At 33.8% G+C, this 20,279-nt stretch overlaps 1 protein-coding gene across 1 annotated transcript in view; it reads right to left on the minus strand.

Moving 5' to 3' along the window:
- LOC100741307 (division abnormally delayed protein) overlaps positions 1 to 20,279 on the minus strand; it is a 246,574-nt gene that overhangs the window by 54,142 nt on the left and 172,153 nt on the right. The window contains exon 5 of the mRNA XM_003490109.4: positions 15,864 to 16,138. Coding sequence (XP_003490157.1) covers positions 15,864 to 16,138 — 275 coding nt within the window. The remainder of the gene's footprint in view (positions 1 to 15,863; positions 16,139 to 20,279) is intronic.

The raw sequence follows: 20,279 nt of genomic DNA on the forward strand, positions 1-20,279 counted from the left end.
AAAGAAAGGGATAGAGAGGAAGATCGTGAAACTCAAAAAGGATAAAGGAGGAAAAAGAAGAAAAAGAGGAAGGGAAACTGAGGACCGTGTCAGCTGATACTGATGTCAGGATGTATGGTCCGAGAATATGTTCTCGCAGAAATGCGTGACACGCTTCGGAATGTTCGTATATTTATGTGAACGAATAAAAGAAAGTTGTTGCCTGAAACACAACGTATAGGCAGTGTACGTTTCCATTCCGCGTGCTATTCTTTTTTCCCTTCCTTTTCCGGAACAGTTTTGATTCCTTCTTTTATTTTAGTAACAGTGCAATAATTCAAGGATATAGATAGTCGATGTCAATGTTTCTATGCATATGTTTCCACATACTCAACTATATAAATTACCAAGATGCATATCAACTGGTTTTTTAGAAAAATACAGTTTTGCCTGATTCATTTAAAAAATATAAGAAATATGCATGTTATGGTCATATGTTTAGAGAAATAGAAATAGTTGTAAATAAGTTGATAACTGTCGATCTGTGTCGTGTATTTTTTAACATTCCAACAATAAACATTTAATCTCTTTGGTTTTATATATAGGTGCGTATTAATTAATTATTTGTAGGAACACTTTTTCCGTATAAATCTATTTAAGCATAAAATGGGCTGTAGTTAATAAAAATTTATATTAGTATATCATATATGTATAAATTATTGTAAATAAATATCAATTTGCTATGAACTATTGTTAAAATTACTTTGATTGCATAAAAATATTGCATAAAAAAGTGAAACATTGATTCCGCTAATCATTTATATTATTTGTCTCATTATTAACCATGTTGCGGTTTTTGAGTCACTTTCCATCCAATCTTATTTTTCTATCGCCAAAAAAGTGTTTAACTTTGGGAAGAAATGCAATAATCGTAATAATACCAAAAAAAAAAGATACTTAGAGATATAACTGAAACTAAAAGAATATATTGGAAGTGCTTTTATCATTTTATTACTAACAGTTTAGAGATGGAAAAAGATATTCAGGGACGCGACGCCCCGCGAGTTGTTGACATCAAAATACGTCAGCGTGAAAAATAAGCCGTAAATTTTGCGAGAGAAATGAAAAGAATTTTGACGCGCCATTTTTCACATTTCACTCCTCTTTCGTATGATACATAAAGGTGTATCCGTTCCAAGCATTCGCTTATCATGTAAATTTCCACTCGTACACAATGCTTTCCGTGAAATGGAAATTAACTTATCCCTTAAAGCTAAATACTGGCTTTACATGTACATAGCACAAAAGAATTGATTTTTTTTTTTTGATAATAGTAACCGTTTGTAACTTGGCTTATAAAGATAAACGTATGGAAAATTGTTGATTAAATGCAATGTTACTGCTCGATAATAAGTATAAAGAAGATATACAAGAAAGATTGGTTCAAAAATTGTATAAATATGATAAGATTAGGGATTATTTATTTCCGAATTATCGAAAATTTTTCTTTGCTCATATACATGTATGGTAAGTGTCATTTAAAAAACATGATATTCGGTGTACAAAATTAAAGAAATTGAAACAGTAAGTAAAGAACTGTTTAAAAGATCAAAGAAATTTATTTAATTATATATTGAGAGATGAACTACATCTTTAATGAACATTTTGCATACAATCCGTTTATCTATTAGTTGAAAATAAATAATTTTGAGTAAATCATAGATTCAGTCTTTTTCGTAGATTCATAGATCTTATTTCATAGATTTTTGATAGATTTACCGAGCATTCGTGAGGTTCAATAATTCTTTTAATATTAGGAATTTAACAAAAGTAAATTGTCTTGGTCTATAAATTCAGTGCATTTTATAACAATCGAATAATTACTAAATTAAATAAAGAGCTGTATAATAATTGAATTTATTGGGAAAGCTATATAAAAAAGGTATAAAAGTTATAAATATTTTTACATTTATATTTTTAATGTTATTGCTCTATTGAATGATATCGGATATATACATAATTGAAGTGCTTTGCATTGAAAAAGTGTTTTAAACTTTTACAATATTTTACCGTATACATTATTATACGACAACTGAAAAAAGCTGCAGCTGAAAGAGAAAATATGAACTAAAAAACCTTTGCATAGTTCTCTCTTTTAATGTTTTTGAATTGTGCCCAGCTATGTTAAAGCTATGCTTATTGATTCTCAGCTAGTAGCTGCGTTTTCGATCAATACCTAAAATGTTTGCGGTTATCTTTCTTTATCCACTATCAGATTTGGAAAGATTTTGGAAATTACATTAGAAAATTAGATAAAAATGTAAACAAATAAATATATTGAAAATAATGCTCTATTTTTAATTTAAGTAACTTGTAAAAAATAGAAAATTATATTTGATATTTATTTGATACAATTACTATTTGTATGGAACATACGAAATATTTAATTAAACAGTCTGATAAGTATGAAAATTTTCTCCAAACATCTGAGAACATATTTTTCCTTGTTAATGTGTTGCATCAGTCATGTGTGTTAAGTACAAGAGTATCGTTTCAACAAATTATTCATTTATAATAGCGATAATAAATATATCATAATGAATGTTGCATTATTAATAGTATTTTATCATTGCCGTCATTGCTTTATGCATACAGGAAGTGAGAAACGTTTCTACAATGCATAAAGCATAAAATTGCTTCAAACGTTTAAAGAATTACGCGTAAGTATAAATATGAAAATTTTAAAAATAGTTACAGCATTTATTATACCATTGGACGATGCAGTAAAAGCATCAGAAGAAATAAAAAGAGAAATACTACGTCGAAGTCGTTTAAAAAACCACTTCTCGCAAATTACATCAATCTATCGCAAATTTCCGGTTCTCAGAATTCGTTATAGATATTACGAGCCATCATTTACCGTACGTAATTAGATTTCCAAACGATTTTACATAATACTATCTCCTAAATGAAATTTCTTGCAAAACGAAGAATAAACCAATCGATTATACGTTATCGGGTTAAACCAAGCAAGACTGTCGAACATTACAAGAATCGCTATCCGCGTATCATTTTTCAGGTATAAATGATACAAAACGAATAAGAAAAGTTCGATCTGCGCTTAGCATGGGACCGATCGGTTCGCCACCATTAGCTTTTGAGGAAGTTATTTATAAAATGTTAAAGGAAGTTGTAGATCTCGTTTGATGCAAATCACTTAGATAGGTTTGATACTTAAGTACGATATAGTTTGGCGCCAACGACAATTATTATCGATAATCGACGTACCATTGGCGTGGTTGGTGATTTGCATAAAAAAATGTTAACCGGCAGGTTCGTTCGATTGCCAACATTTTGATCGGGCGAAAGTTATATCGTTAAGATGCACGGTCCCATTAAATCGTCCGTCCAATCTGGCTTCAATTAAAGACTTACAATGTCGTTCTTATAATCGGGCGTAAGGGGCTGGAAAGTCCATGGAAGAACCGGCGACAAGAAAACGAGGCAGCAAGGATATACGTGTCGACTGGGCGCCGTATGTACAGGTTTTTAATGGGAAAGATTCAGAAAGTGAGGATGAGTAATGGCGCTGAAGATGAGAGAGCGGATAAAAGCAAACGGTGAAATAGACTGTGGAAAAGGGGCGTGAAGAGCAAAACGTGGACGAAGCAAGAAGATAGGACGGAAAAGTTCTGTAGGCGCGGTGACTAGTTTCTTCTTACGAGAAGCCGGTCGATAAAATTAATTCCATTGATTGTATTTATTTTATTGCAAGGCGACGCGACACGTTGTCACACGGATTAATCTCTGCAAGGAAATTTCAACTGGAAAATTCGTATTACGATTGTTTGCATAATGCACCTGTACTTTGATGAGTAACGAAAAGTAAATAGAACGAGTAATTTATGATATGCGTGCAGAATATTTCCCTCGAACGATTCAAGTATATTAATTCTCAATATACTTAGAGGAATTCAAATTGCGTATGTTGTTCTTCAATTCAAGTAAACAGGTCATAAATAAAAATTAATTAACGTGTTAAGCTGTTCGTTCCTACAATACTCGCGTGCATGTTTATAATTATGAAATTAAATACTATTCACACCGGAATTACAATTTCGTATAAGAATAATCAAATGAATTTTATCTCATTTGTAGTTCTACGCTGTGCTTATTTACCAAGTAATAGAATCTTAGAGAAATATGTATTCGTAACTAAAAATAATTTAGGAACGAAAGAGTTCAATAACCAACGGCCGGTTACTTTTTATTAATTAAGAATTCTAATAATTAAGCAACGCATCTTATCAAGTTTCTCTTATAAGAAACATGAGAATTCTAAACGACACAAAAATCTTACAGTGGCGACTTATCGATATAGATGGACATGAATAATGAAAGACAAATAAGGGAAACTGCATTGCGGAGGTCAGGATTTGACGCAATAGTAACACAGGCGAAAAAAGGTCATCAATAACTACAGTATGTAGGACGATGGATCAGACAGTCTGGCAACGAGGTCAACGAAAGTGAGCAAATAGAGCAATAAGATGCGCAAAATAGGTGGCCACGCAGTGAGCTACGGAACTGGGAATCTTGAAGGCTGCATCGTGCATGCCATTATTAGCACGTATTTTCTACAGGCCGCTTTATCTTTCGAACTAGTACAGGTCTCATCTGTGGATGTAATGTCAGGAAGTTTAATATTTTAATGCGAGTGCAGATAAGTTTAGTAATATAATGATAAGTAAATGATAAGGTTCCATATTATGATTAAATATTCTTTCATTTATCGTTATTAACCATAGCAGCAACTGATAATTTTGTATACGATTTTTTATCTTATCATTGCCTGGAAACTTGGTTAGGGTACGTACATAATTGGAAAAAGAAATATGTGCTGTGTATTTACTAGAATTTTGTACCAAATATCAAATATGTGTAACGAATAGCTGTTGCAAAATACCAAGTAATTACAAGACATAGGACCTTTTCCGGTGAGACAACAGCTACGGCAACACACTATACATATAACGTAATTTTCCCCGTAAAAAGCTCCTATGCAGTTGACATTTGCAAGTACCATGCGGGTATCGCGACATACGTAACTACACGTCATCCTCAAACAAGCAAATATCAAAATCGGGCTGAACGATTCCCAGGGACGATCAAACAATCCACAAAAGGAATGCCAACGTTAATAGCGTAATAACGAGGTTGATGCGAGGGTAACATAGTCGGAGTGCGTGTACGATCAACGAGGAAGGTAATCGCGTATCGTGATAGCATCGCGAATTAAACTTTACCCTTCGCCCTTGTGGACGAAAGGAACGCACGTGGTGAATCGATGTTATCCCCTCAACGTGTATCGCGATGACAAATGATCGCGGGAATCGAACGAAGACCGAAGGACTGTCCATCGAACGACCATCCTCTCTTCGATGGTGGTGATCGCGAGACATCGCGTGTGTGGGAAAGAACGAACAGCGAAGAGAAGAACAAACAGAGAGTTAAAACGCGACGCGGCGTCGCGGACGTTGCAGTTAGAGGCGATAAGAAATAACAAACTAGTGGTGGGAGAATGGTACGGAACGGGAGATGCGAGAGAGAGAAAATCGGAGTAGCCTGTGGGACGCCAAGCCGCCAAAGAGTCTGGCAACGAGAGCAAACGGGCGCCAGGACGCGACGACGTCGCCTACTTTTCTCTTTCTGTGTGTTACATATGCAATGCATATACGTGTATATAATCATCCGTACGTACGGAAAGAGGAACGAAATCGGACCAAAGAAACTAACAGGGACGAAGCAACGCGATGCGGCCTGATGCGTTTGCCACGAACGTGGCCAAACGCCTCGGCTACGAGGTCACAATGTTGCAACGTTCCCCGTGCTATTTTTCGCTTCTCCAACCTTCTCGTTGCTCCTTCAGTCTATTGCTTCTCTCTTCCATTTTCTCTCCTTTTCACACCCCTGCTTTCCTCTCTCGTCATTGCATTTTACGTTATGTTCTTATGAACTCTTAAATCGATTTTGTTCCTGCTGGCCCTTTGCTGGCTGACAAGGAGGTATATCGAGGGGAACGTGAACTTTCCTCAAGGAGAAAATAGATTATCGCGTTATTTTCACGGAGATGTGGGTACGGGATATAGTTTCAACGAATGGCTCGTGCGCTTGCTAGAAATCAAACTTTGGAAATTATAATGACAGATCAGGGCTCTCTCGATTTTTCGCACGGTTGAATTAAAATTATTATTGAAATCCTGTGAGTTGCGAATTTTCAATTGCCAGTGAAGTAAATTCTCTTGAACTTGGTGGTAACAAGCTTGGTAATAAAACGAGGTATAAATGAACTTTATAAATTACAGACGATTATTTTACTCGTCGTAAGAATAGGCAATTGGAAAAATTACTTGCGTAACAGAAATCTGTGTAATCTACAACATGACAGTTTCCAATTCGCTTCTTGCATAATTAAATTAGTACCAAGTTGCAAATTCACAGTAGCAACAAGATTGATAATAGAGTACTAATACAAATTTCACGTCAATTGATTGCTTTATTTGATAGTCATAATGATATACAATTATGAACAACTGTTCATTTTGCAATTATCTTGTATTATTAGCAATTTAATTCGTTGCTTACAAAATTATAAGGATTGTTTATTTAGCAGAATTCTACCTATAACTTGCGTGTATCTTCAAAAGTTATCAATATAATACATAATGCTAATTGGAAAAAACCAAAACAAAAAATGCAAAAAACATATATATGGGAGATTCATTTTTTTAATAATATATGTCTAATTTCTGAATAAAAGTACATAATAAAATGAATTTTCTTTTTGTTAAGCGGTTATTAGACGTCTTCAATTTTTACAGAGTTCGTAATTACTAATCAAAAACCATGGAACATATCGGTAGGTAAAAAAGTTCCGTAAGTAGATTAACCTTTTTTTGGCTGATCCAATGTAGTCGTCTGTAATTTCACTACTCCGACCGAATACATTTGCATGATTTAACAATTTGAGTCGCTTTCCGCGTAGATGTAAAACGACGCCAGTACGCTACTGCGATTCGTTAAAATACGAAATGTATCCTCTGGGTACTGGTTTAGAATTTACAACTGCTTTATCAAGACACGTACTGTGAGAGTACATACTCATCTAAAATTTGCGCAATTTGTATAGTTTGTATACTTAAAGATAATTAAGAATTAAAAAGGTATCTATAATATCTTAAAGATCATTCTGATTAAATCGTGTAATAAATTCGTTCACCTGTCAGTGTTATATTTTGGGGAATAATACAAAAATATCACTTATGTTAGTTGCAGTGACGAGTAATTATAATTGAACCATTTAATGATAACGATGAAAGAAAACCGAACATTATGACTGTTTAATATAAAAATTGTTTATTACAATGCATATAAAATTATAGACTTCTTTTATGACACAGCAGAAATTATTCAGTTTCGTTCTGGTTTGCGATATTACAGATTTATTGTATTATTGATGATAAAACGAATTGTTTAATCGTTTTGATATTTGGGAAATATTGTTCATAAGTGATCGCTAAATAATATAAAATACACGTATCAGAATGTTTTGATAAAAGGAACAAACGTCTTTGAAAGAACATCGTAATGTATTAGATAACCTAATAGTATTTACGTCAGAAGTGATATACATACGTACTGCTTGTGATAACATACTACTGCATTAAAAAAATATATGATTCCATTAAAAAAAAAGCCAAGTTGATCTTCGTAGGTTCTCTAAACGTCCTCATGGGGAAAACTTACATCGGATAATGTGCCCCCTGAAACCATTCAATTTTTGTCTGACGCATCTTTTAGTATCGTCAACAGTTTCGAAGAAATTCGAGTGTGTCGATTTAAATGGATCCACCTATATAGTTCTATCTTTATGCTAATGAGTGGGGCTTCTTTTTAATCAAATAAAAAAAGGTTATATGCAACTTTCGTTTAAATGTTTAAGACAGACTCACGAGTAATGTGAATAACAAAAATGCGACTTTTATTCATATATATGAATATGAATTTACTGTTGTCGGTCTTAATGCTCTCTATACAATAGACAATTTTATCGTATTATTTATATGTATCGTAAATATTAAACGGGATTTACCCGAGTAGCAGACGTTCATTCAACTTTTCATTATCTGAAATATGATGTCAATACCGTAATAAATATTTCATTTCTCTTTTTCGTTCCCGTTAAAATATGCACAATAGATCGTAAAAACGATCGAATATTTATAGAATGTGAGTATCTATATGTTAATGATATCGCGATATTATATAACGTAACATGTGGTTGAAAACGTATATCATTTATACAGATTAAATACATATGTTTTATTTTGAATTTAAAGGTTTATTTTTTAAATAAAATTTGTATTTTTTAGAAAATCGACGTTGCCAAGTTAATAATTGACGTAGAAACGATCAAGAAATTTTATCGGTGATACAACGGTTGTTTCTCATTTATATTTAGAAAATACATTATAATTCTATCTATTATAATTGTATTTCGACTTCGACCTTACGTTGAAGTGAATAACGTGACAAGTTCTCAAGTTTAAAATAAAAGTGGTGAGACAAAAAATGTAGAAACAAATAGGAACGTTTAATGAAGAAAATTAAAAATAAGAATAACGATCAATAAAAGTGTTTATTAAGATTTACGTTACTGCGTTCGTAATCTCTTTGCATTTTGCAATTAACAAAAATAAATCTTTTGTAACCGTTACACGGGTTGCCAAATTTTTCTCAAATCTTGCCAGTACCTATAATGTGACGAACAACTATTTGCAACTATCATATGTAACAATATAAATATTTGAATTCAGCAGAGCTCGTCATTGTGATCTTTGGTAAATATTTTATGCATTTACAAATTTCTTTATTCAATATCTTAAGTAATTTCTTAATTTGCTCTCTTATATTCCGAACAATTTTAATAATTTTACAGGATAGTTTTTGTTAATCGATTTCTCTTATTGATTTATCGATTTAATTTGCATATCCAAGTTCTTCAGGTTTTTCAGGAAACAGAAAATTGGATACGTTTTAAAAAAAGACTTTAGAGATTATTTATAATAAGATTAATTAATATGTGCTCATTTCTGCTATGATATTCAATTTCAGAATAAAAATGTATACTCTTTCAGTTTTTCGATAATAGTGTGTAATAAAATGCATCTTCTAATAAAATTCTAACACGGTAAAACTCAAAATTCCTGCTTCTATATCTTTCTACCAGTTCATACAGTGATTCGTGAAAATATTTGAAACCTGTTCTTTGCTTATAGGAATTTTGTTTTAATACACTATGTGTATTATGGAAACATACACATCACAAAATCACACAATTGAAACAATCAAGTACTCATTATATTGATAATCTTTCATATTTAATGAGACCACCTTCAACATTAATTATCGTATTTCTAAGATAGCTATTCATGCCCCATGCTCTATATTAATTTTTTATTAAGTGTATGTTTGCAAAAAGACGTTTTGTAACTTTTACATGCATTTTATATGCTATAATCATGATAATCGCGTCTCGGTGAAAATGATACCTGAAAACGTTTTGTATAACATGCATATATGATAAGTGTCCGAATTATAAGCATGGATGATAAAATGGGCTGTAACCGCAGTCACAATGTCCATCAAAATTCGACATTGCGTCCGTTAAAACATTTGTAACAAAAACGCTCATGTGACGGAGCTCTTATATTTAGCTTCCAGTTCGCTTAGGTTTCCCTCTCGCGATATTTCAGTAAGTATTAAGTACATCGCACAATAAGAAATCGCACGCAATGTGAGTCATTGCATTCCAAATGTCCTTGTTTAATAAACAAATAACGGTCACGTCCCGTTTTCAACTCAGCTTTCGAATCTTTTTTTACTCGTTCATTAAACACGTTTAAAATAAAGCAGTCCACATTTGCCTTTTTATTTCACCTCGTTAATTGCAGTGCTTGTATTGGAAGTTCTCACAGATACGAAGCGTACGTGATAAACGTTTCTCTTTATTTATTTATCTTCGCTGCTGAGCCACTCTTTCTTTGCTGGTCAGTTGTCAGAGCGGTTTTCCTCCGTTACAAAACTTTCTGCATTGTAGTTGTAAATGTTTCGATTTTCGTTTCATGTTCCTCGTTTTTCTCCCACAATTTTATTACACGTGACAGGAGCAAGTATTTCGGACCCGAGAACGAAATCTAACGTTTTCTTTCAACAACTGTGCTATTTATGTTTATCTCTGACAGTTGAGCGTCAATATTATGTTGGCTTGCAGCGTTTTAACGTTTGAGTCTCCGATTTTGAAAATGCAGCATTCAAACATGTAACAGTTTGTCGTGCATCAAGTGTTAACATTGGCAATAGTCCACGCAAGCACAGGGAAATAAAGATGACACGTACGAAACTGTTTTTAAGAAATTCTGCATTACTGACAAGCGAGTACACATACATCATAAATACTTAATTTTCATTACGAAACTTGGAAGCTTTTGACATATGGATGTGCATGTAGTCAAATGAATTACTTCAGTGTAAAATACTTTTATGGATTTTTGCCTCGTTTCGTACGAGATTGTTTAAGAATGCCATTTGAAAACGTCAAATTAATGCTCTTTAAACTGATTAAATTGTATTAATTGACACGTTAGAATGCGTGATATTTCTTCTGACAAATTATAGTTGGCAAAATGCCGTTGTTCCATAATATTTTTCATTGCGATTACAAATTTAATTTCAAAATTAATTTCAATGATATCTACCGTATCATTCGGTAATTAGGGCCCGGTTTCTCGATTATGATTTCACATGCGGACTCACGAGTCACGAACATCGCGACGATGAATAATTCATTGAAACTAAATATATCGAAAATCTTTGATATCGCTATTTTACAACGCGTTCGATGTGTTCGTTGCATTCGTTACAATCACAGAATAATAACAATATTAATTTTTATTGCGGCGCTGACCACACGGCCACGCTATCTCGCGTATTAATATTCGAAATAAAACCATTGGTTCGAATGATTTACATTAATCACAGGAGAATTTGCATGCAGTTGCTGTGGACCCCTCACGAATATGCGCGACTCGCGTTACATACACGGTTACGAGGTGTGCCGGATTTGACAAATTTTTTACGTATCAGTTCCCACGGTTATTATTCCGTTCACGTTTCCTTTTCGCCCGCATATTAATTGAAACGTTACATTAAAATGCGCTCACATTACTTCTCTCGCCTCTTTTTTTCTCCCCCACCCCAATTTTTTTTTACTCTTTCTTTTCTGTTGTAATTTCGTTTTATTCTTGGGTGCAACGTATACCGGAGCACAACAAAAAATTTGCTTTGTCGATGGTGAAACATTGTAGCAGTTTCTCCTCTTCTCTCATGCTTCTCTCTGCATTCGGTTGACAGCTTCCTGTTCCGAATTTGCACATGTTTGATATTCATGCTTGTCACTCGTGATATCCGGATTGGTGTTCCTCTAAATGACTTTGACATCAAAATTTCTTCTTTTTTAATTTCCTTTTTTGCTTTTTATTTATTCTTTTATGAATATATTTCCTTACGCGTACGATACACATGATCAGAAAAAGTTGATATTCTGGTAAATTGTATAAATTAAACTGTGTAGGCTGCTGGGTTAAAATTATTTTAACGATATAAAAGCAGAGACTGATTTATTCAAAAATATGTTATGAGGCTACGTTTATTATCTATTTCTCATTTATTTTCCTCTTTCTTTCATAATTTGTTTAAATTAGTTTAAAATAAATTACGATGAATTCTTTCTTCAAGAAGCATGAAATTTTATAAACTTTCTTATAGCGACTATTGAAGGTACTAAATTTGATTAAATGAAGTTACTTTACAAACTTTCTGGATAATCTCGCTGCGGTAATTTAATTTGAAGCGACGACAAGAATTCTTTTTAAAGTGAGGTTATTCTAAAAGGATTAAGTTCTGATCTGAACATAATATATAATCAAATGCCATTTATAATGCGATATTTTATTTTTTATTAGATTAAAAATTTACTTAAATTCTATGTAGAATATTTGCTTCTAAGTTTCAAAGTCAGTATGCAATTAATAGCAGAATTTATTTACAAATTTTAATTCAAATCGAGACTCAAATTTTCGTCTCTAAATTTCCGTGTAAAACCGAAAAGTGTAAAAACCGAAAATGAACTGTCCCTGTGTTAGAAGAACATCAAAACTGTCAAGGGAGCATTATACGGCTTGAGAATGGAAAATTAGAAAAATAATATTGGATTCTAGTTTTCTAAAATCAAAAACAGTAAACAATTTGTGAGTAAATAATTTACAGAATTTTTCTACTTATCTCGTAGGACCTTTTGTCTTCAGACCTTTATATTAATAATTATTTATTTATTATTACTAATTATTATACTAATAGTTTATAATAATTTGATACTAACTATTGCTGCATAGATTCTGTCCGCTTCTTTGCTCATATAAGTAAGACATCGATATTACAATCGACATAATAGTCGATATAAACTGTGCTTCTGAAATTTACAGACGATGCGATAGGCTTTTGACCTATGACAAATGACAAATTTGAGATTAATAAATTTTCATTTTTTAGATATTAGAAGTTTAGACAGTGAAGATTAAATACTTTTGAGGTCGTAAAAAATATTGTAAGTCTCTCTTTTTAATGATGAATCCAAGATTTCGTATAAAAAAAAAAAGTCACAATGTCGACGTTTGTGGAAGGTATACTCTGAACGAGAAAACTTACACAGTAATATAAGACTTTATACTCACTGAAGAAACAATGAGCAACTTTTCGTCGTATCTTGTTGCTGTATCTACTAGCAATAAACATACACAGAAGGAACGTTAGTTTCTGCTACTACGCATTGTCGCGTATTTCCTATTTTTCTTTGATCTTTACTGTTCCGGATGAGAACAAGGAACATGCGACGACATTTGTTTCCGGCAACAGAAACACGAAGAAACTTGGAGAAACATTCGGTAACAAACGGCGACTTTTCCAAGATACACGGAACATCAAGGAAAAGGTCCTCATTGTCGCTTCGGTGAATACGCGGCTTTAGTTATGATTTATGGCATATTTAGTAGTAACTTCGTCTTTAATTTCCTCTATTCCTAGATCTCGATAAATATGTATGTTGGTATAGATATTTCGTACGATGGTGAACAGGCGATTGTTCGTAGCGTTTTATCTTTGAACCTTTGCGCTATTTTAAGGTTCAACTTTATGCAGCCTCGTAATCCTATGACCCACGCGTTGTAAATCCATATGGGTTTTAATGTTATTTGAAAATTCCTACATGTTAAAGACCGGATAGAGCTACTCTCCGGTATGCATAATAGCTGTTGGACTTGACCTTATCCACCCTTATACAAATTCCAACCCTCGGAAAGGAAAGTCAGGATAGAGAGAGGAATAAAACATTATACAGAGAAAGAAAGACTGTCGCGTAAACGTAAAAAGAAGTAGAACTGGACAAACTCGATTTAAAGATTAGCATTCCAGCTAGAGAGTTAGGTTTAAAGGCTTAGTCGATACTATGAATCGGCTTCGTTGTCCCGGGGAAACTAGGAAGGAACAGTCGAGAAAAGGTCGTTTAAAATCTGAAGTCTGGTCACGAGATGCAAATGTCGTCGCTTCTCCTCTCTGCACTTCTGACGCAGCTCATTTTTGCCTGATGTGTCTACGAAGCTGATTCTATCGCGGGTCTAAAACCGTATATCGGCACGCCACTGATAGAGAGAGGATCGAGAGAGAAACCGAGAATAGAGTAAAGGGGCAAAGAGGAGAACCGTGTACGTGCTTGGAAATCGTTTCTCAACGATGACTCGATCATTGACGAACATGTTCCACGCATACTCTCAGCCAACACACGCTTTCTTACCAATCCTTTCCGGGCCCAAACCATTTACTAACACAATCGTTCACAGTCGTGCACCTGTTCGCCGCGAATGCAAGTGCAATCGGACCAATCAATTTTTATTTTACTTGACAGTAGACAGTGTTATTGTTGCACGTATCGTACAATTCGAGATGATCAATGAAATAAAACGTTTCTAGTACGATTTCGTTTAGCAGAAATGGCTTTTCTCCAATGGCTTGTTTAAAATTGTTAGAAAACTGTTCGTACAAGTACTGTTATGTTGTAAAAAATTTAATATTTAGTTTGTTTTTTAATATCGAGCTTCCCGAAATTACACTTAAAAAAGTGATGAACGAGATGGAACACCGTATTAGTAATACGATTGACAAAGTCACAGCTGTGTCTTGATGTTTCTAATTACCGATATGTTTGAAGTTTATTAAATTTTCAAAATAGTAGTATCTCAGGTAAGATAAATCAAACATAGAGATCTTGAAAAAAGAACGTGAAATTTGAATTTAAAAAATTGATCAATGGCAGTTAACCAATAGCTAAATTTAACAAGTCAGATATTTTTTTATCATTTCTATTATATCTTTACGAAGATTTTCAATTTTATTTGTTAATCGTCATGAATTGAACCTATGATATCCTAAACTGAAGTATTTTAATATACATATCTTACAAAGAATATATATCATAACTAATTTTCAGTGTTATTTGCTTCCTTTTCTTTTATAAGATTTAATCAAAATTAGCGCATTAGGGACTTCAATAATATTTGTGGCAAAATCTATGGAAAATTGATAAATTTCAAGTATCACAGCTTTAAAGATAAAGGAGAATTATTAAGCAAATTCAAAAGCTATAATAATACTTTTTCAAATTCCACCATTTCATGTTTTTAAACTCACCATTACTGTTCTTTTTGTGTGTCAATAAACTATGTACCTACTTATACCTTGCAAAACCGTACTTCTAAAAAATGGAACCTAATATCGTTCAGTCACGAATATCCAGCCGTTTCACGGAGAATCAACGACAATAAAAGCTTCGCGGCTCGTAAAATCGTGCGAGTACTGATTCAAATATGATTTTAATGGTTTCACTGGTGAACCCATAAACTTCAAGCGTGAGTCGCGGCAGAGGCGTGTCCTTTGTTAACAATTTACGGATCTCGCCAGTGTACAGTGTGTTGAAGCTAAAATGGTCGTCTGACCGCGCAAAAGTCATGGGACGCCGTGCAAACTAACATCATGCAGCGCTTAACTATTCAAGTTACTATGTACATATATTAATTCTTTTATTTATTTCTCTTTTACAGCCCATAATAATAACCCGCAGATACGGTATAGGATAGCAATTGAAATAAACAAGCGATGTTCGTATGCAGAGTATTTGTAGCGTTCGTGAATTTCAAGATTAAAAAGCTGACAAAATAGTGCGCTTGATGTTTGAAGAAAGTAAAAAACGAAATCTCTCGCCATTGTAAAGTAGCAGTGAAATTTTAACCAATTCGTATCGATCCATACAATTTTACCTAAAGAACCAAGTTACACGTATTCTTTAGTACATGTTCTTTAAAGTTATTTATCTTTTAGGTTTCTCGGAAATGTCGTCTTTGCGTAATCTTTTTTACTATGGAACTTAGATACGTAATCTTTTTCCATAGGTTTATTTTAAACGTTACCTTTTACGAACGACAAAACGTTAGTCGCAATTGTTTCAGGCAACAAAGACTATTAATGCCTGAAGTCAGTTTTATAGGAAAATAATATTCTAATCGGGGATCCCCAAGAATTTAGAAAATCGAAGAAAAACAAAAGTTAGATAAACGAAGTTATGACATTTTCCTGGTTAGATGGTGGTTTTAACACACTATGCAGCGTGGCGCGGCGTCTGGTTGAAGACGCGGTAATAAAATGGCAAATGTACTCACTCTCCGATGCGTTCGCCATTCCAACATCGTTTGTCCGGATACTCTTCGCAGATCGTGTCGGCCAGAGTGCCATAGAAGGTCCGAGACCTGACGACACTGGCCAAGAAATTACCCAGCTGCGTGTGCAACTGCGTCGGTAATGTTCGATGCGTGGTAGTCGGCGCAGCTGCGTGCATCTCCAGCCCGGTTGACGTCGACTTCTCAGTTGCAGCTGCATCCGTAACGGTCCCTTGATTCGATGGCTGTAGTTCCGAACGGCCGCACACTTTTCTCACCTGAAACACATCGCCGTCGTTTCTTTAGTTGCTTTATCCTCCATCCGCATCCGTTCATCGTTCTACTAAAAACCATGGGACCGAACGTCCCTCGAATAAAGTTTTATTTTATCGCCAGTGCCCTTGATGCGCTACGACTTTCCTCTATCGCGTCTCCACAGATGATATTGCAACGAGGAAGAGGGTGTTTTTCTTGAAACGATGTCCTCGTACATAGAGAATGAGATCGCATCGTGTGTTATGTAACGGGGTTATCGATAGGTTCTTACATTTGCAAATTATCACATATATAATGAAATATATTTCTCTGTGACCTAATTTTGGCTACCCATCCAATGGTAGTACAGACAACTGTACGAATATTATAAGAGAAACATACGGTAAATTAATTACGAAAGTATGGAAGAAGATAAAGCAATAAATTCGGGAATAATTGAATTAATTGAAAAGGAAATTCTGCACAGTGAATATAAAATTGTTGAAAATAAATGAAATGTTGTGCTTCTAAAGAATAGCTGTTCTTATCCGATACACGAATATACATAACTTGTTAAAATTATTGAAAATTACACGCTTTATCGGATATCGAATTATCTGACTGAACAAGTTAATTACTCGAAAAAGCACAGAATATGAATTGAAAGAGGGAAAGAATTCATAAAGGACAAAGGAATAAAATATGTAGTTGTTAAATTGATCAAGTACAAGTATATAATTTTCCGCCACTTTGCGTTTATTCCGTAAAAAAAAAAAAAAAACAGCGAGAGAACCAAAGTACAGAATTCACATCCGTTGTTTTTCGAAAAGTCAAACGTTTTTCATTTCAAGCATTTTCTATTCGTCATTGAAGTCCCGTTTTGGTTGTAATAAAAACGGCCAAAGCCACGGACAGTTGAATTCGCAAAAAGCCGGTGAAAAATTGCTGCTGGAATAGATTGAACCCCTCCGCGATGAGAAATGAATATATTTATCATGTGCGAAGTTTCGTCCCCGCTTTCGCAGCGGGTACTTCATTTTTCTCAATAACAGGGTAAAATTTCGCATTCGTCGATCCGGCGCGGACAGGAAGCCGCAATTAACTTTTCCCCACGTTCGTCCAATTCGAAAAATTCCGCCGTTTCACCGGGATTTTTACATTTCTCGTGGGTGGATGTGTTGCACGCGGGTCCCTTATTTTCCGGAAATTACGGCTGCCTCGTGTTCGCCACGAAATCGTTCATCCGTCACGAGGCCGACGTTAACGCGGCCGTTTGAAAGGAACGCCGGGGACGGCCCCGATGGAAAAGAGTTATCGCCGCCAATATCAGCCTCACAATTTCCATGTGGCCGGTGTTGCGCGCGTTTATCTCGAAGCAACGCTTTCGTATACGCGGACGTTTGCATACACGATCGTCATTAAGGTTATCGTTCGTATCTGCCAACGTACTTCTCCACGGTTTTTCGTCCTAATTACTTTTTAACGCTGACTATAAAAGGAAGTAAGCCGGCGGTCGAGCTTCTCGAACCGGCATAATCGTAAAACCAGCCGCCAGGCCTGGGCGTAATTAAGACGGCACGCGTGGGCGTGCAAACGTCGCTCTCCTCATCTTCGCCGATTTTCTTTTTATCTTTCGTGCTATCTCTCGTCCTTCTGTCCTTTACCCTTTCTTTCTCAGCCTTTCGTCGATATTGCACAGCACCGTAATCCTAGTGTTCGTTTGCTTTTTAATAGTCGACTCGTAATTTTGCCTTCCATACGATGTTTTGTTCGTTCTGTATCACGGATTAATCTCGCAACAATCTTCCTTTTAGGTTCGCGATACGAACGATTGAGTTTTATCGTATGATACTAGAAGGTGAAAATGTTGTTACAAATTGCTTTCAAATGAAACATTGGTGGGGAAGATACTACACTTCTGATTTTGGCGGAACATTGCAATTTCCTTGCAATGTCAATGGTTATGTTGAAATTATTATGTAGAAATACATAAAAGTAAACAGGAGAAAAAAATTTTTCAGATAAGAAAAAAATAATTGGAGAAATTGACTATTATAGAAAAATCAGAATTGTAACTGTATATTCTATGTTATACCCTCGATAGCTTCTAATAAATAAAATCTTTGTGAAACTGAATTCATAATTCAATAATGGTGAGAAAATGTGAAAATGAAATAAAATGTAAACCAAAGAGAAAATGTTACCACAAGATAATAAAATCTATAATTTTCTATTTGATATTAGTTTATTATCTGCAATAGAGATAATAATATTTATCTTATATCAAATATAGGTTTCTTGGAATAAAATATTATAAAATGTATTAGTTATTTCAATAACGTAGAAGAGATGATTCAGTAATGGCCAACAAGTAACTAAATATCATATACTTTAGTTATTCTATATTCAAAAATAATTAACCGATGAAAGCGAATTCCTCGAAAGTAACGTCATAAATGACTCCTGTTATAGTTTTGAATGCGATCTGACTGTTACTTGATATACCAAACTGAAACATGCGAATTTGCTTTCACTATATCTTTAAAACAGCGATAAGATGGAGCAAACACAGAGAAAAGTAATAAGAGATGTGATGAATAACTAAACAATATGGTTCGATATACTTTTCAGTGACCTTCTATGCTCAATGTTCACGTAGTTTACACGTCAGAAAGTTTCTACATGAATCTATGGAGTTTACTGAGTTTGTACGGAATTAAATTGTCTTTTTCTCAAAAATAATTATTTTGACAAACAAAATGTGCGCTTATAATATTGTTCACCATTTACAATAATTTGTCGAATGCTGGATTAAAAAAGAAAATCTCTATTCCTAGTTTAGATAACTATATCAGAAGAATAGTCGACCGACAAATAAAACAGTATAAAGATTTAAATTTTACCTACATTGAATGGATTAATATTTTTCTATACTGCCAAATCAATATTTGAAACTTTACAAGAAACGTTACAAGAAGATGTTTGTTTTATGAAATGTAATAAATTTTACAGACAGTACTTTAATTTAAATTTGTAGGATGTTCGTTCGTAACAACATAAAATAAAATTAGTATATATAGTAAAATAAGATTTTACTACTATTCCTATTAATCTTTTAATTTACATTTACAGAATATTTACAATCCAATTACAAACTTGATCTCGTCTCATCTTATACGTACATCAATTTTATTCGACTTTTCAACTTTCTCAATTGTCGTAACAGATAGACAATTTGCTATCATTTCTTGTTTCGTAATGTTCTTATCTTTACGGGTGATTATCGCGTAGAATAGTGAAGAGTGTTGAAAGTGAAGGTGTTTAAGAATTATTAGAGTTAAAAGCAGGGAATCGAGTCCAAACTAATAAAGATATTTAAAGTCGCTTAGACTTTACATTCAAGGTAACGTCTAAGATGATAATTGGAATATGCCATAGTTTGATCAAACGGAAAAGCTGATGTTACAATCCAGGGACATTGCTTAAGTGCTAAACGACGTTTAACAGTCGGGATATGTGTATATGCTAATTTGCTCGGAATAAGAACGAATGAAAAGTATTGCATGATATTGAAATGAAGTGTGGCAGTTTCCTTTGGTTGAACGCAATAAGCACACCGTTTTTATGACGCATCATAAAAGCAACATTGTTATTGCCAGGTATATGTTGCGAAGCAGATGGAAATGATTATGTTTCTATAATTGGGTTCACCTTCTGTCAAATAAATTTGCTTCAAGTTTCATGAATACAAGTTGCAAATCGTCGCGTTGATTTGCTTGGAAAGTGAGGCATTTAAAAATCGCGCAATTCTAAAATATCTGCAAGAACTAATTCGAAAGGTGTGTTATTTGTTAGGAGAGGACAATGTCTAAGAAAGAGAGAGAGAGAGAGAGAGAGAGCAATTACTTAATAAAATTGTAATATTTAACAAGAACGATCTCGAAATTTGAAATAAAGCCTTCATCTTCTTTCTAATATGTAGTAAGAAATACACAAAAAGAATATTTTATTAGAAATCCTTAAAATTAAAATGATCTTAATTATTTAAATTATAAACGAAAGATTTTTCACACAGATTTTCAAATAGCCGAATAATTAATAATTTTCTATTTCAAAGTGACTTCTTAGAACAGTTTTGAGTCTAAATTTGGTTAATACAGCAGT

Source organism: Bombus impatiens, unplaced genomic scaffold (genome assembly GCF_000188095.3).
Source record: "Bombus impatiens unplaced genomic scaffold, BIMP_2.2 scf_0396, whole genome shotgun sequence".
Taxonomy (NCBI): Eukaryota; Metazoa; Arthropoda; class Insecta; order Hymenoptera; family Apidae; genus Bombus; species Bombus impatiens.